Source organism: Lutjanus erythropterus, chromosome 5 (genome assembly GCF_056507025.1).
Source record: "Lutjanus erythropterus isolate fLutEry1 chromosome 5, fLutEry1.hap2, whole genome shotgun sequence".
NCBI lineage: Eukaryota > Metazoa > Chordata > Actinopteri > Lutjaniformes > Lutjanidae > Lutjanus > Lutjanus erythropterus.
In genome coordinates, this window is record NC_139321.1 from 23,010,221 (window position 1) to 23,027,965 (window position 17,745).

General features: G+C 37.8%; 3 protein-coding genes across 3 annotated transcripts; all 3 read right to left on the reverse strand.

Moving 5' to 3' along the window:
• Positions 1-2,006: 2,006 nt before the first annotated feature.
• On the reverse strand, positions 2,007-3,877 carry LOC146326894 (membrane-spanning 4-domains subfamily A member 4D-like). Its single transcript, XM_084719260.1, has 5 exons — positions 3,461-3,877; positions 3,237-3,347; positions 2,502-2,558; positions 2,258-2,398; positions 2,007-2,161 (listed from the first exon to the last, which is right to left on the reverse strand). The coding sequence occupies exons 1-5, from the start codon at positions 3,590-3,592 to the stop codon at positions 2,009-2,011; spliced, it is 594 nt and encodes a 197-aa protein (XP_084575386.1). The 5' UTR covers positions 3,593-3,877; the 3' UTR covers positions 2,007-2,008.
• Positions 3,878-4,250: 373 nt separating this feature from the next.
• LOC146326895 (uncharacterized) lies at positions 4,251-8,352 on the reverse strand. Its single transcript, XM_084719261.1, has 6 exons — positions 8,179-8,352; positions 7,958-8,068; positions 6,459-6,515; positions 6,196-6,351; positions 5,984-6,097; positions 4,251-5,334 (listed from the first exon to the last, which is right to left on the reverse strand). The coding sequence occupies exons 1-6, from the start codon at positions 8,308-8,310 to the stop codon at positions 5,284-5,286; spliced, it is 621 nt and encodes a 206-aa protein (XP_084575387.1). The 5' UTR covers positions 8,311-8,352; the 3' UTR covers positions 4,251-5,283.
• Positions 8,353-10,815: 2,463 nt separating this feature from the next.
• tmco6 (transmembrane and coiled-coil domains 6) lies at positions 10,816-17,735 on the reverse strand. Its single transcript, XM_084719263.1, has 13 exons — positions 17,514-17,735; positions 16,147-16,253; positions 15,476-15,588; positions 15,204-15,387; positions 15,002-15,106; positions 14,663-14,754; positions 13,956-14,072; positions 13,690-13,804; positions 12,746-12,926; positions 12,362-12,456; positions 11,400-11,567; positions 11,185-11,319; positions 10,816-11,093 (listed from the first exon to the last, which is right to left on the reverse strand). Exons 1-13 carry the CDS (start codon positions 17,602-17,604, stop codon positions 11,070-11,072), a joined length of 1,527 nt encoding a protein of 508 aa, XP_084575389.1. The 5' UTR covers positions 17,605-17,735; the 3' UTR covers positions 10,816-11,069.
• Between the last annotated feature and the right edge of the window lie 10 nt (positions 17,736-17,745).

A 17,745-nucleotide genomic window follows, 5' to 3' on the forward strand; every position in this document is an offset into this window, starting at 1 on the left:
TATCATCAACATAATTTAGTTATTATATTGTTTATTTAACAAGACAGTGTACATCACACTTATTGCATGAAACAGATAAAAGTGTGTTATCTGTTAAATTCTTGAAAAACTTTTGCAAGGACATCAAATTAGTGTTTTTCACATATTCACAGGCAAAAAATGGCAGTGGGTTTCAAAGCAGGCTCTTCATTATCACAGTCGTAGATGAACATACTGAACAACACAAACACACACATCAAGTCACAAGCTTTAAATTACAGACTGGATGGATGTCAGCTTGTCATTTCAGTTAATCCGTAAGAATGCTGAAACTCAAATCTATTCAAATACGCTGCCATTTCTCTTGAACATATCTGCGTTCCTGTAAAGAAAACACAGAGGCCATATCTGCTCATTCACACAAAATCACACTGTAATGTGTAAAGTGTACACACAGACTCGCATTGATTATCAAAAGCTGCAAGTAAAGTCTAAACTATGCTGCACACTATGTAATAAAAAAAATACTGATAACATAGATGTTGATTAGGCATATTGGCATAAGGGTTAAAGGAAAACAGTATGTGATCACAGTATATAATCAAAATGTAAATTGAGTGGCAAAATATTTTTATTAAACTGTCACAGTTTTTTTTAATTATGAACTCTTCATACTTAAATTCATGTTGGGATATTGTGGAGCAGAAGGAAAATGTTAACTAAAATCACTGTATATTATTGCTTGTACAATATATGAATATTGATTAGGTGATATAATACATGGATATATGATTAATCAGCTGATGTTATTGATAGTTTTCAGTATTGGGGTGTTGAGGCTTTAATTCAAAATAATATGACATTATGCCCTATTATGATCTTCTCTTGAAAGTGCATGTGAAATAAATGTGGTTCAGCAGTTACACAAAGGCTACCACAGAGGTAAAATGTAGGGAAAAGTTGTGACTGGGCTATAGGGCTACTGCCCCTAGATGTGGGCAACTATAAAAGCTGTGGCTGGATATTCACATGACATTCATATGACATTCACGTGTAATATACTGTACAGAGTTATGACAAATTGCTTTCACAGGGTAGGTCTGCTGCAGGAAAACCAGTGTTAGTTACTGTAGAATAAAACTTCAAAAGCTTGGTCTTAGTTTACCGTTGTGTCACTCAGAGGTGGGATGTGCTGGACGATGACCTGTTGAAGATATGGAGGTTATTATCAGGGAGGAGAACAACAAGAATGCAATAAAATGATGACTGACAAAGCTAATGAATAATTTTATTTCTATGGTTTAAGACAGTCCTTGGCTCATTTTAATGTCATTTTCAGATTGTTTCTGAGACACAATCATTTATATTATCGTATTAGAAATTTTATGATCATCATTTCATTATTGCATTTCTGTTGAATTCTGATTTTGTGGCATACTTACTGTTATCTGTCACTGACATATTTAACCTCGCTAGGCTTTTATGGTGAAATAAACATGAAATACAAAGACATAACAAAAATGTAGGATTGTGAGGTTAAGACGGTGTGAAAGAATTTTAAGTTTGATGGTGGTATTGCTGTGTTCAGATTCAAGAGACAGACAATACTTTTAAAACTATCAACCATACCTGTTTGATTAACAATATAGGAGACCAGAAAAACATTGATGCTACCAAAATAAGGTTAATGTAGAAGTCTTTTTTTCTTGTGAAACACATAAATAAATAAAACAAACAAACCTGGCCATAATCCACAAAAATATGCAGGAGGTGATGAGGGGTAACAAATAAATATTGCTTTGTTTTAAGAGGTAACAAGCCAAAAAGGTTAGAAACCTAGAGGTCTTTGGAAAAGTCATACAGAAGATTTTTCTTAATTTTACTTTTTATTTATTTTTACTTTTCAAGTTTTCATTTACTATTTGTACATTATTGTCTGCAGTCAACTTTTATGCTGGTCAAACATATCTCACTCCAGAGAGACTGAAGTTTGTTTATGAATGTGCAATCACAGAGGATAAGGCCTGTGTTAGATGATGTAATAACAGTTTCTTTTTTTTTTTTTTACCTGAGTGCGTGTGGATCTCAGAGCTAAACGTGCAATGGTGCACAAAAAGATGAGAAGCACTGACACGCACAGAGAGGAAGTTAACAATATGGTTTCAAGACCAAAAAGCTGCTCCTGTAACAAGAAACGATGAAAGATTAAATTCAGACTGTACACTGTGAAAATGTGCATGCTGTCCATTCAATTTAAACAATGTACACTTCAGCTCACCGTTCTGTAATGCTCCCAGTCCTCCTTCCACCCCCATTTCGACATGTGCGTCTTGTAAAAGCTGAGGCAGTATATCCTGAGTCCGGCTGAGACTACGATTCCCAAGAGAGTAACCACATACATGGCCAAACACACAGTCACCTGGGAAAGATAAGTCCAACAAGATTAGACGAGTTATTGAGAAAGAGGGTGACTAAATCAAGTTAAACAGTAAAACTAGACTATAAAATCACAATATACTTACCATCTTCTTGGATGGATGTACCTCAGTGTAGATAGACAGGCTTCCACAGACAACAAACTTAAAAAAAAACAAGCAACACAAAAAATGATTATCACACAATTTTCCTTTGTCATTCACCCAAACTGACTGCATGTGACTTGTCCACGTCATGTTTATTATCATGGCAGCTGCAGAAGTAACAAAAGATCCTCTGTACTGAAGAGGAAAGTCATTTATATTTGAGTCAAAAATTTGATAAAGGTTAGACTGCGAAAGATACTTTAATGATGCAGATGGAAATACAGGCTATATTGTAGCAGGGAATATATTATTATCAACGAGGTCGTCAATATTAAATAAATTGAACTAGAAAATACACTTATTTGCTGCTTTTAGAGTTAAATGAGAGGATTGATAGAACTCGCACGACTGAAACAGACAGAATCCTACTGATTATTGTAGCATGGAGCTTGATCTAAGAAAAATTTACTTTCACTGTAACAATGCCTATTAATAGGGCAGTTGTGCGATATCAGCATACTTAGTGCCCATTGCCCAGCTGATACTAGGGAATTTTCCCAGGACCAACTGAGTGACAACAGCCATATGGCTCAGAATGGATGGAAGAAGACAAGTATTGCGGGATAAAGCAAAATTTATTGTGAGAACGTAAAATGTAAGTAAACTTACAATCAATCAAGAATGATATTTCAGCATTTGCAGCATGTTACTGCTAAGCAGCAAAATGTTATGTACCAGAATTCCTTGCCAGAAGGGAATGTAGATATGAAAAGAAGTGGGCACAATTTCACTGGCCAGGAGAAAACCCATCAGGAGCTCTGCACAGCCAAAGATCACAATAACAATCTGGGAAGGAGAAGAGAAAGGATGGATTAAAATACATTCAGAACAGCTCTTTGTGTATACAGCTGTTTCTATACACTTATTTTTCTACATGTGGCCCTGGATTGCTGCATTACCCCGAGACTTCTGGGCTCTTTTTGGACGAAGCGATGCAGAGGCTTGCTGGACATCAGCACCGTTTGGTCCACCTCCTTACTCCCATCTTTTCCTGTTGCTCTCGCTCTAGTTGTTGACTCAGTGCCCTCCATTGGCAGCAGACTCGAAGTAGTGAGAGTGAAAACAGGAAGTGAATGTTGTGGGTAGACAGAGGAAGTGAGGAAATTGTAGACCTTTTTTTTTTTTTTTTTATCAGGGGGAGGAGCTGGATGGTTTGTTTGCACGTCACAGGCTGAGGCTGTTCCTCAGAGTACAATACTTACTCAGTCACCAGTCAGACCAAATCCCACTGAGATCTGTGTGGAAATCCAGTGACAGGAAGACTGGTTCTCATCAGCACAAAACACAACGAATCAGTGTGAAAAAATAAAAGTGGGTAAAAAAAAAAACAAAAAACACCTGAAATTTAAAATGTTTAGCTTTGTTTGTTAAATGTATCAAAAAAGAGCAAACTTGTTTGTTTTTTTTAACTGTTTTCTTATGGCTGTTGCTCAGTGTTTAATAATGACACACTACAACTTAATCAATTTTCTATTTCAAATTAGACTCATTTTTCTTTTCCTGTGATATAACTGAAGTGTTTATTTACTGTACATAAAGAATGTGAAAACTCCAACCTTGCTATAGCTGTATATCCACTGCATGGTCTAGCACAGCTTGACTTGACCAGCATGATTCCTGCTAATAAACCAGACCAAAACTAAAAAACTTTACTAGATATCCAGACAGGATCTTTCACTCAACAAAGTCTTTCTTTTGCAGTGAATGTGATGTTTATTAATTTGATGAATGTACAGACATTAATGGCATTGCATGGTTCAAAATACACGATACTTCTAAAATGCATCATTATCACAAGAAGGGTGCTTTCGCATCACCCTTACTCTAGATATTTATATTCAGTCACATAAACCCATCTTCTGTACATGCAGTAGGTGATCCTGTTTCAAATAAGAGATGAGATGACAAAATATAAATCAGTCTTCTTCGGTCTCTCAGTTGATGGTGGCACATTATGCAACACTGAGTTGGTACTGGGAGGTGGTACTGAGTGTCAGACATGAAAAAAAAAACATCTTTATATATGTTAAAGTACCATTTATAACAAAACTAAAACTAACAAGCATCAAAATACCAGTAGATCATATGTAAAAGGTATCAAAAATTAGTTTAAACATAACATTATTCGTCCATTACATTGATTGCTGCTGCTGATTGCTACTGATTGATCAATAGGCCAGTTAAACAGTTATAGATGATGAGCAGACATGTTGACAACATAAGCATTAAAGGCAAACTGGAAGTGACCACAATATATAATCAAACTGAGTGTTACAACTTTTCTGTTCAACTTTGACAGGTAGATTTCTTGTTAGTTGGGGGTATTGTGGAGCAGAAAAGAACATACTTTTTAATGTAATTATGGGGCTTCTGTCTGACTTAACCAGTGTTAACTAAAATCACAGTATAATATTGTTTATACAATATACATTAAGGCTTAATTCAAAGTAATCTGACATTACTGCCCCATACATTAAGTAGACATAAGAATTGCTGGAGAGATTAGCGGCAATGTTCCCCTATAAGTGCACGTGAAATAAATGTGGTTCAGCAGTTACACATAACGTAGATGTCGGTAACTATAAAAGCTTTGGCCGGACATTCACATGACATTCACATGTAATATACTGTACAAGATTATGACAAATTGCTTTCACGGACTAGGTGTGTTGCAGGAAAACCTGTGTTAGTTATTGCAGAATGAAACTTCAAAAGCTTGATCTTAGTTCGATTTTGTGGTGCTGGGTGGCGGTGGGATGTGCTGGACAATAACCTGTTGAAGACAGGGAGGTGGTTATTAGGGAAGGGAACAACAAGAAGGCAATAAAATGATGACTGACACACAGCTAATGACAAAGCCAGATGGTGCTTGATAAATATATCAAATATATCAAGCGTCATCTGGCTTTGTCTTAGTTATTTCTTCGGTTTAAGACAGCTCTCGTTTTAAGATCCCATTAGGTTATTTCAAGGACAAAATCTTTTAAATCTTTGTATTACACATTTTATTGTTATGATCTTGAATTATTGTCTTGTAGAACCGAATAATACTGGATAAATAAAAACCTCTCTTTGTAGACCTACTCATAATCCACAGAAATATGCAGCAAGTGATCAGAGGGAAAAAATAGACATCACTTTGGTTTAGGGGGTCACAAGTCAAAAAGGTTAGCAAACCACTGGTCTAGGAAATTTTTGGAAAGGTCATACAGAAGATCTTTTGTCAATTTCATTTTCATTAATCTTGTTTTACCATTTAAGTATTTATTTGTTGTTGTTTTTTTGTTTTTTTTAACTCATTCACTCACTCTGCGACTTTTATGCTGGTCACAAACATCTCCCTGCAAAGTTTGTTCATGAATGTGCAATTGTGGAGGATAGAGGGTGTTTTAGATAAAATAACAACAATAAAAATGTTTTACCTGAGTACGTGTGGATCTCAGAGCTAGACGTGCGATGGTGCACAAGAAGATGAGAAGCACCAACACACACAGAGAGAAAGTTAACAATATGGCTTCAAGACAAAAAAGCTGCCCCTAAAGCAAAAAAAGTGAAAGACAAAGTTATTCACAATGTACACTGTAAAAATGTGCATGTCATCCATTCAGTTTAAAAAACATACGCTGCAACTCACCCATCTGTATTCGTCCCACACCTTGTCATAAGGACCTGACATCCAATACCTCCTGTATCTTAAGTGACTGAAAATGCTGAGGCAGTATATTCTATATCCAACAGAGACTATGATTCCAAAGAGAGTAACCACATACATGGCCAATGACACAGTCACCTGGGAAAGATAAGTCCAACAAGATTAGGCGAGTTATTGAAAAACAGAGAGATTGAGGATGACTAAACAAACACTAAAACTTGAACATAAAATCACAGTATACCTACCATCTTCTTGGATGGATGTAGCCCAGTGTAGATAGACAGGCTTCCACAGACAAGAAGCTTAAAAAACAAACAACAAAACTTTGTCATTCACCCAAAGTATATGTTAATAACTGCATGTGACTTATTCAGCCTTGTTCACATCATGGTTATCATCATGGCAGCTGGAGAAGTAACAAAAGCTCCTCAGTACTGAAGAGGGAAGTCATTTTTAATTGAGTCAGCTGTTTGAGAAACTAACGCCCTGCTCCTCTAAAGATCTGAAGTTTTTACTTTTAATATAACAGGTTTATCCAAATTAATTTAAGTTGACTTGATAGAATAGTTTGATATTTTTTTGCAGTGTTAGAAGAGAAGATTGATTGCTCTGTGCTGTAAATTAGCCAGTTAGCTTAGCTTAGCATAAACAAAGGAAATAGTGAAAACAGCTGGCCCAGCTGTATCTTAAAGTTAACAACAACTCTAAAGCTGGCTAATGTTTAATCTGTACAAAAATCTAATTATGTGACTTATTTTACAGGGGTTTGTGGTGATTTCTTGTGTAGGAATAATTGCCAGGCAACTAGTGGGGAATTACTGAAATACACTGTGTCCCAAATCACATACTATTCACTACATACCCAAAATGTGTACCATTGTTCAAAATACATGCAACACACATCACTTCCTGAGAGCCTCCTTGCTGGTTGGAGACATGCAACTGTGTAAACCATGCAAACAACAAACTAATTTAAAAAAGTATTTTACAACAAGTGAAGTGAAACTTTACTCACGTTTATATTGAAGCGTTTTGTGATGCTATGCCACAGCTGTCTTGGTTGGTGTCCATTTCTGTCTGCTGTTATTATTGTCACTATGTGAGATATTTATGCCAGGTGGTGTGCCCAGGTGCTTGCATATTGTAATATTTCCTCAAAAATAGTGCGCACTTCATGTACTATTGATGTCATATTAAAGTTTCAGAGATACTAAATCTTACATACTGTTTAAGTGCACATAAAATAACATTTTAGTTTGGAATTTTGTATGCAGTCATAGTCTAATGTATAATCTCTGCAACACCATGAATTGTAATTTTTACACATCAGTTTTTGTTCTAATTAAACAAGTATGATTTAACATGTTAACAAATGAACTTTAGACGTCCTAGTATTGAATTTGTTTCCTTTAGACATCACCAGGCCAGCTATTATCTCCTGTTTCCGCTTTTATGCTAAGCTAAGCTGCTGCTGTAGCTTCACATTTACTGCACACATATAGGAGCGGTATTGACCTTTTCATCTAACTTTAAGTAAGAAAGATAATAAACATATTTACCAAAATGTCATACTGTTCCTGTTAGTTTTCAGGGGCTTGAAGTAGCCACTCTAATGCTGCATATTGTACTTTTGAAGTCAAGTGCATGTGCTTTTTAAATGAGACACGCATTATGTCAGTTAATTTATAGTCATTCAAGTATGATACTTAACAATTTTCAGCATTAACAATCAAATGTTATGTACCAGAATTCCTTGCCAGAAGGGAATGTAGATACGTAAAGAAGAGAACATATCATCACCACCCAACGAAAAACCCATCAGGAGCTCTGCACAGCCAAAGATCACAATAGCAATCTGGGAAGGAGAAGAGAAAGGATGGATTAAAATACATTCAGAACAGCTCTTTGTGTGCATCTGTTTCTATACACTTATTTACTATGTGTGGCCCTGGATTGCTGCGTTACCCCGAGACTTCTGGGCTCTTTTTGGACGAAGCGATGCAGAGGCTTGCTGGACATCAGCACTGTTTGGTCCACCTCCTGATTTCCATCTTTCCCTGTTGCTCTTGCTCTGTTCGTTGACTCAGTGCCCTCCATTGCCAGTAGAATATAAGCTGTGTGCAGTTGTGGGAGAAGAGAACAAGAATTAATGAAACTAGATGTGTGGTCTCCCCTCTACAACACAAACTGTATTTTAAAATTAGGCAGATTTAATGAGACAGAATAATTGTGGTGTAGCAGAAGTACTACAGATACCTGCTGCATGCAAGATTGTAAAAGCAGTCTCAAAGTTTGCAGAGATATGTACAAAAAACATGACCCACCGTGTTTTAGATTTTCATGTAGAGAAGTAGTGAGACTGAAAACAGGAAGGGAATGTTGTGGGTGGACAGAGGAAGTGAAGAAATTTAAGAGTTTAGCTTTTTTTTCATTCAGGGGAGGAGCTGAGTAGTTTGTTTGCAAGTCACAGGCTGAGGCTGTGTGGAAATCCAGTGACAGGAAGGCTGGTTCTCATCAACACAAAGCACGACAATGTTAAATACTGATATGAAGACATATTAGGGTGAAAAACTATTAGTGGGTTAAAAAAAAAAGAGGGAGGCAGAATCTCACTGGTTATGGAAGAAGAAGGAAGAGTTAAGCCAGAAGCTGGGAGAGGGTGGACAGCTATTTGGCCACCACCTCCCGTCAGTGAGAGGTTGTTCCAGTTCATAGTTGTAATACTGGACACTATCCAATGGCAATGACATAACCTCCTGGCTGAAGCTGCAGTCAACAGACACTTCTACAGAGAAGTAGAAGTATCTTCAGATGTATTTTCATCCATCAGGATGCAAGTGGAAGAATTTGAGGCTGCAACTAACTCAAAGGACCCGTGGGCATCAGAATAATATTCATGTTCATACTAAAGGCAGTCATCTTCTATACAGGAATCTTTTCAGTTTCTCGACACCAAATTTTTCCTCCTATGCATTTTGAGCATTCAGAAAAAATTAGCGTTATATATTTGTCCCTTGAAAGGCATTCTAAAAACACAGAATAATGTGACAATTTAATGTGCAATTTTTTTCTTGTCTGAAGTGCTACTTTAGTCAATAAAGAAATTTTTTCAGTGTTTTTGTCTACAAACCACTGCTGGAGACTCACATGAAAACAGCGTTACAGAAACCACCAGACAATTTGAATGTTGACAAGTTTTCAAATGGAAAAAAAACCCATAAAATGCCTTCATACCAAGTCGCCTAAACCTATGACATGCTGTTCACTTGTGTGTGCACCCCGTCACACCACACACACCCGGTTGAGGTGGCGTGCATGCATACGTGGCTAAGGATCTACAGTGAACATTTAGGCTACGAACATGGTGTAAATGACAGCTTTCAAGCAGCATTTGGTGGACTAAAAACCCATAAACCCAACCTTCAGCTGGCATGAGGGTGAAGAGATAATGACTGGATTATCATTTTTGAGTGAAATATCCCTTTAAGTTTACAATGAAGGTGGTATTTTTTATATACTTTAAAAAAAACATTTGATGAATGTACAAACATTAATAACATTGCATTATTGACTCACAATACATAATTTTAATTATACATCACAACAAAAGAGAGTGCTCTTGCGCCCTCACTGTAGATATTTACAGCCAGTCATATTAAACCGTCCTACATTCCATAGGTGTTCCAGTTTTAGGTGAGTCTTTGATTAGAAAATATTAGTCCTCTCCAGTCTCTCAGCTGATGGCAGCATAATATGCAACACTGAGTCTTGAGCATTAAAAAAAATCTTTATATATGCTAAAATACCATTGATAACAACATTGAAGATAATGAACATCAGAATACCAGCAGATCATATGTAAAAGGTATCAAAATTTACTTACCTATCAGTGTATAAATTCTGCAGTACTAAGTTTTTGCAGGTACATGTGGACAGAAAAAGAAGCTGCTACTAACACTAAAGAGCAGCGGGCATTAGAATAATAATCAATCATTTGCCAAGTGATTTGTCAAAGGATAAAAAGAAGAAAAAATTCTGAGTCTGAAAAGATGTCCAGGAGGAAATCTGTATTGAATTCAGTATTATATGAATTTAAAACTGCTTTATGCCTGAAACCAGGCATTGTGTCTGAGAACTCTTTTGTAATTTCATGACAATAATTTCCTCCTGCACAATTTTATAGGGTTCTGAAAAAATATCAACATATTATGTACTTTATTCATCTATCTATTTATCACAGCATGATAAAAAACTAGTCTGTCTTTATTCTGCTAATGTACCAAACCAAACCAAACTTTAACAGATATACAGATAAGATCTTTCACTCAAAAAAGTCTTATGTTTGAAGGTGATATTTATTAATTTGATGAATCTACAGGCAGACTCAAAACACATGATACTTCTAAAATATATTGTTATCAAAAAAAGGGTGCCTTTGCATCACCCTCACTCTAGATATTTACATTCAGCCATATAAACCCATCCTCTGTACATGCAGTAGGTGTTCCAGTTTTATATGAGAATTTGATGCCTCAGTTGATGTTGGCAAAATATTAGCAGAACAAAGAACATGTCAGAGTGTAAGGCACTGTCTGAGGTGTTAAAAATATTTCATTTTTACATATATAAAAATATCACTGATGATAACTACAGTGAATATGGTGGACATTATAATACCAATAGATCATATATGAAATGTATCTAGTATTACTTTAAATACATTGCTTGTCCATTGCACAGATTGCACTTAGTAAACAAGATGTCATGTACTCTCGGGTATGTCCTCGTGGTGGTTTTTCTTGTCACACTGTTTATCATGCATGGTGTGAATTTGATGCTTTCCTGTTCCTTCCTCCTCAGGGACGTGAGGTGTTGTCCACCTGGAAAACAAAAGATATCAGTCATTTAAAAAAAAAAAATTGAAATTAGTATTAACTCAACAAGCAAAACAAACTGTACCAAAGACTTTACCGAGCAATAAGATGAGTAGGCCAGCAGGTGGTGCTCCAGAAGATATGTCGCTCTTCGTCTGATTTCTCCCTCACTGTTGTACTGAATAGCTTCTAACAGTGGAAGGCCACCTTGCTTCACAAACTCCTCAGCCACCTATGGGAAGGAGAAACTCTGGTAAAAGCTGTTACCATCATTCTGTGATCTGGATATCTCTACTGTGCAGTATAATTTACCTGTGGACCACTAACTACCAGCATGAAGAGGACATCCATACTCAAGGTCACCATCTCTTGGTCGGCCATTTTCAGTGTGGCACAGAGTGCAGACAGCAATCCAAGATGGGCCAGCTGGACACAGAACTCCCTTTTCTTGTGGGCAATATTTGCTAGAACCCTCAGGATCTGAGTAGAACAAGAACAAGTAGTGAGATGGAGAGATGTCACAGTAAGGCAATCTTTCCCACTGATAAATAAACTTATGACTACATCAGTGTTACTATTACACAGGGCTTTTTTTTTGTTTTTTTTAATTAATTTGTTGATGACGCTCAATATCTGCAATGTTACAACGTGTACCTTGATCTTTAACATTAATGTTAGATCTTGAGATCTTTCCCCACTGTACTTTGAACAAAACCAATGCTTCATTCTTAAGTTTTGAGTTGCCAGGATTATTAGACATCCCCCACACTAATCCCAACAACTGTAGCTGACATCCCCTGACAAGTAAAGTAACACTAATGTACACACTGGTGGTAATGTTAGCTCAAAGCTAACTTGGTTTAGCCAAGTCATCCAGTGGATTTCAGTCTGTATAACAATATCCTGTTGTCAAGCAACCTCATGTCAGGCTGCGATTACTCTCTTTTTAAGGAAGCCTATGTGTGAAATCTGATTCTTGCGACTCCATTCTGTGACTCTGCTACTGCAGCTGTACAGAGAAGACACAGAGTACTGATAACACGGGTAGAGGGTGGTGAGTAATGTAGTGGGTATATGTCTAAACACCGTGGTACCACTGGTGACAACAACTACTGCTGCAAGCTTATTGTGGGTTTGTGTGAGAAATGAAGGATTCTGCATCATTCCAAAGTTAACAGTAAAACAAACACACTGTTCATCATCATGTGCTACAACAACAGTGAAATATTCTATGAAAGCAGTGATATCAAACTCTGGCTTTAGCTTGCACAGACCATGATATTGATGCCTTGAGAAAAAGGGAGGAGCTGGATCAGTCCAGGGACCAAGTTGAAAGTCAGCAGAGCAGAGCACAAAGCACTGGAGTAAGCTGTAGCAGAAAGATGGAAAATGCATCAGAACAAACATCATTACACATGAACTCCTAGTCAATATCTTAATCTTTAGATGTATAACAATGCATAGGTGCCAAATGATCTTTCTGGAATCCAAACTAAATTTAATAACTGTGTATATACTTACTTTTGTGAGCTTACAGGGTTAACGTGTGCTAGTATATGCAGTCTCTACACCTCATCTGTCTCTGAGCCAAATAATCCATAGAGTACAGAAATTAAGTAAGTGTTTCATCGGGTGTGATTATAACAGAGTGTTAAAACCTGTGAGGTTGTTGAGGACCCAGGCAGTCTCTCTGGCCAAGGCTGGCTGGGTCTGCAGGTATGCCTGAAGAAGTGCACACAGAGCGACCACAATACGAACGTCACCCACTTGAGTGCTCAGGTCTTCCACTGGGCAGGAGGACAGGAGGTTTCCCACACATCTCAACAGAGGACAGATGAGCTAGAGAGGAAGGACACATTGACAGTTTCCTGCCAGTTAACACACCATATTGTTACTATAATACAATAATACTATATACAATATAAGTATCTCAATTTTTGGTAATTAGTTTTATTTTCTGATAAGATGGCTGTTTACCAGCCATGTTGTCAGAAATGTGAATCTTTTTTAGAGTTCTTGAATGCACCAACTACAAATGGGGCGCAGCAGTGGCTTTACTATTAAAAAGTATGACTAAATTAAAGATTAAATTGTTCACTTTCTCTCAAGCATGTCGGAAGTTGCTGCAAATTGATTTTCATTCCTTGGTGATATGATTTGAAACCAGTGAGGTCTTGAAAGGTAAGAAATCAGTCCGCAGAAAATGTAAAACATTAAAATTACATTTGTTTTGTTATTTAACAACATGCAAATACATATATGAACAAAGTTACTGCCCAGTACTGCTGGTAGGTAAGCCTTGTTTTAACTATGCAGTTGTTGATGACAGTCAGCAGTCGATATGAGTTATATATAGATTTTTCAAGTTCTTTCAAAAAATGTGAATCACCACAACCATGAGAGGTCCTTTAGAATACAGTCATATATGTGCACAAAAGATTTTAGGCTGATGGGTCCAGTATTATCCAAGATTAGCTGTGGACAAGCTCCAGCCCTGTTGGTCACTCTCTCTCTCTCTCTTTCACACACATGCACACATTGCACGCATTGCAGAGCATTAAAAAGAAGCAACCATAATGAAATGCCATGTTAATATCCTTACCAGCTCCATTCCTTCTTCTTTGTTTCCTTCAGCCACAGCACCACCTAGTGACACTAACAGGGAACTGCACTTCAACAGTGCCCCATGACCCAACAGCGCTCTGTTATCTTCTATGCTTTGGAATCAGACAAATGCAGAGGAGAGACTCGTTATTATAAATACAATGGGTAATATAACACATAACACTGTCTGCAAACTCTTACATACAGTGACAACTGAGTAAATTTAACAACTGACAGTTGCTGAGGATACTCCTCTGCCCTCACCTGCATGTGAGGTAGTGCAGACACCAAGCACACTCAATGGCAGCTGCCAGACCAAACTTTAGATCGGGAGTCAGAACTGATAAAAAGTGTGAAGGTAAACTGGAGGCCAGGATCATCCTGCAGATACAAAGGAAGACTGTTACACAGCTGACAAGAGGTCGAAACACCCACAGTTAGGAGAAGCAGACAAAGTTCCAGCAGGGAAGCTGAGAAATGAGCTGTGGTAGAAAGAGTCAGCAACAAAATGTATTTTAGCCATTGAAAAAAAAGGTTCAGAAAAAATAAATAAAAACACCATTTTAAGTGTATGCTATGTTCAGAATATTTTCACTGCTTTACTTTGCTGTCAGACAGACTTTTCTGGTGGAAAAATGTCATTATATAACCCAAATGGCAAAGTAAAGGGGTGAAAGTATCCTAAATATAGTGCACACTTAAACTGATACGTTCTTTTTTGGGGGAACATTTTTTTTAAGTGGCTAAAATACCTTTTGGTGCTGACCCCGTCCACAGCAGAACATTGCTTAGCTCTAACTGGTATCTACTGTTGGTAATAAATTCAAATTCAAATAAATTCATTCAAACAGTCCAAACTATCCGTTTAATGTGAGGAAAGTCTTGCAGGAAAAATTATTTCAACAGTGATGATATTAGAACAGCAATGTAGAGAATGTGGAGGTGAACTGCTGTATCATTAGAGTGCTTACGGGATTATTTTCTCTGCTACATCTTTGGCCTGGAGAAGCTGAGAGACGGTGAACCCCACAGCTTCCACCACCGCGAGGTTATGTCTCTGGTTCTGGACACACACACACACACACACACACACACACACACACACACACACACACACAGAAACATCAAGAGATACATTACTACATTTAACATTGTGTGGCACCAAATCAGGGCTCTGTGGGAAATTGGATGTAGACCCTTTTTTGTAGAAATTCCAGAAAGACTTCCTCACATATCAATAAGGCACAGTGAAGATAATAAACCCATGGTGTTGTTACAAAGTTGGAGACAAATTAATCTTGTTAGTTTACCTCTATACAGTTAGCCAGAGCCGGTATGATTCCCTGGGCCAAGAGTTTCTCTTTAACAACATCACTGTCTGGGAACAAGTTACCTAGAGTGTAGAGACACAGCTCCTGTGTACACATGAACATACACACATGGAAAGTCAAAAACGCTCCTGTACTGAAAGGTGACAATATTACACACTGCCTGGTATGAGCGGGTACTCACAGTGAACTTGGTGCTCTGGCTGGACAGGTAGGTGAGCAGGTACGGGGTGGCAGGCAAACAAGCTGTTGCCACGTTGGTGTGTGGAGAGTGAGACAGCTCATGAAGACACCGAACAGCCTGCAGACGGCATGTAGCATTAGAGCCAGTGAGGAGACCAACCAGAAGATGCATACTATTCTCCTGCCTGGAAGGAATAATGGTTTATAGACTTACATGCGAGACAGAAATACAAGCAGCCATACCTTTATTTAAATTCAAAACTACCACCATACTTGATGAAGATGAGCTGTGCTGATGGGTCACGGAGAGCTTTACCCAAAGCTTTCAGGTGGACCTCCTTCTCTGGCCCGCTGTGTTGAAGTTTGTGGAACAAACTGACCACATCCTGGGGAAATGAGGAGCAGATTCAGATGGAAAGTTTTAGGCTCCCTAACCTGCTGAGTCCATTAAGGGCAGGTTTGGGCCACACTTTTGTTTTTTTCTTCAGTCCAGGCTCGGGTCAAACTCATTTAATCTATCTCCTTTAATTGGGCTCATATAGACTACACACAGAGCACAGTGTAAAAAATATTGTTCTATTGATTAATATTTGATATAATATTTATAATGTAATATATTATAAATAGTATTCATACACAATTTAGTGTTTTCCTCCAAATGACAGTTTATCTGTTTCTAATAGGTAATTTTGTATATCACCATTTTTATTTTACTTTTCCCCCACTTTTTAGTCTTTAGTCACTACCTCAGACTTGGGAAGCAAGGGCTGGCTTCAGATGTGCATCAGAGTCTCAGGGAGAGCTTAGGGTGATCTGGTGTTGGTCCCGGGGTGAAAGATTGCAGACTTTGTTGGGCCAGGGCCGGGATAAAGCTGGAGTTTTCGGCCCATGCAGGACTCCTAAACCACCTACTAAACCATTATCTATCACAACGTCTATCTCACCTTTTCCCCTGAGTTGGTGTCCATTGTGACCTCGGACTGGTCCTCATCTTCATTCAGCAGGAGTCTCTTGCTTACAAGCTGTCTGTCTTTGCGGGCCTGTCTCAGTGCTATAACAATTAAAACAGCCAAAAGTCACATCACTTTCTGTTACTAAAAGAATAAGGCTAAAACTGTCTCACACACTATAAGAATAGCCTACATCTAAACAGCACATTAACTTAACTGAATACACAAATATAATTATAGTCAAATCTACTTGTGCTCTAATGATGGAGCAGTGATATTATGAGGTCCAATTATATTATAAGTTCTTTTGCCAGCTGAAAACATCAGGCACCCTTGTGAACACACCTAGCTGTATGTAGTATGTGATCAATGCTGTGTATTAGAATTATTTTTACCTATGAAAAGTGTCTAACAACCCCGAGAAGCGAATAGAATACACTTATTAACATTATTGTGATAATGGTATGGTGATATTTTGATATATCATGATATAATACTCACACTTCTGTATTATTTGTCTAATATTATAGTTTGCTCTTCATTTGTAAAATATGCCGGTGTGCTGTCAGTAGTCTTGTCCATGATGTGACTGGTCAGATACTGCAAACAATGCAGACAGTTGATAACCAGCTTCATGTGACCACTTATCCTTGATTGCCTTTGTTAGGTTAAGTCAAGCCAGATCACTTAAAGATACCCCGGATAAGATTCTCAGCCAAGACTCTACAGTGAAGATTCAGGCTAACTACATGGTGTAAATGACATATTTCAAGTCAACTTGGCACGTCAGGGCTTCAGGACAGTTGGATTTCACCAGATGAGCAGTATGGAGGCATTTTACGTTGCAACGCTGGAAAGCTGTTTTCCTGTGACTCAAGCAGTGTTCTGAGGACTACAAAAATAAACCTGACCTTCAATCGACATGTGGGCAAGTAGATAATGAGTCAAGGACCCCTGTTAGTCCCCGGACCTGAGTTTGAAAGCCACTGAGCTAGATGAAGATGTACTGTTAGCTAACTTGTGATTTGTTGATGTGATAGCTAACTGTTTTTTTTTTTTTTAAGTAGCATATAATTTTTATTACCTAGCTAACTACAATGAAATAACGTCACTTAACCAGGTCCAGCCATTAGAAAACAACATTAGCACAGGTGAACCTTCCATTTCGATATCTTTCTTGTAAATTAACGTTAGTTTAACAGTTGCAGCCTCTTTGTCACACGGACGGCTAACTTAATGTTAACCAACGGTTAGAACCACCGGCGTTTAAACTAACGTTAAGTGTACGTTGGTAGACGTCATACCGTTCCATACAACCACATCATATTTTCACATATTTTAACGTCACAACCAAAACTCACCTTTCTCGTGCTCTCGCCTCTTTAACTTGAGTTTCTCCAAGCTGTCGCCTTGTCGACAAGCTTTGTGCCGAACTTTGTTTAACCTCCACATTTGATTATTTTGAGATAAATGATAACAGTTGAACTAATTAAACGTCAGTTGATTTATTCATGGTGGAAAATGTCTCTGCAGCTAGTTACCATGATGATGCTACAACACGCAAGTTGAAATTCTTCTTCTGTGCATTCAGGG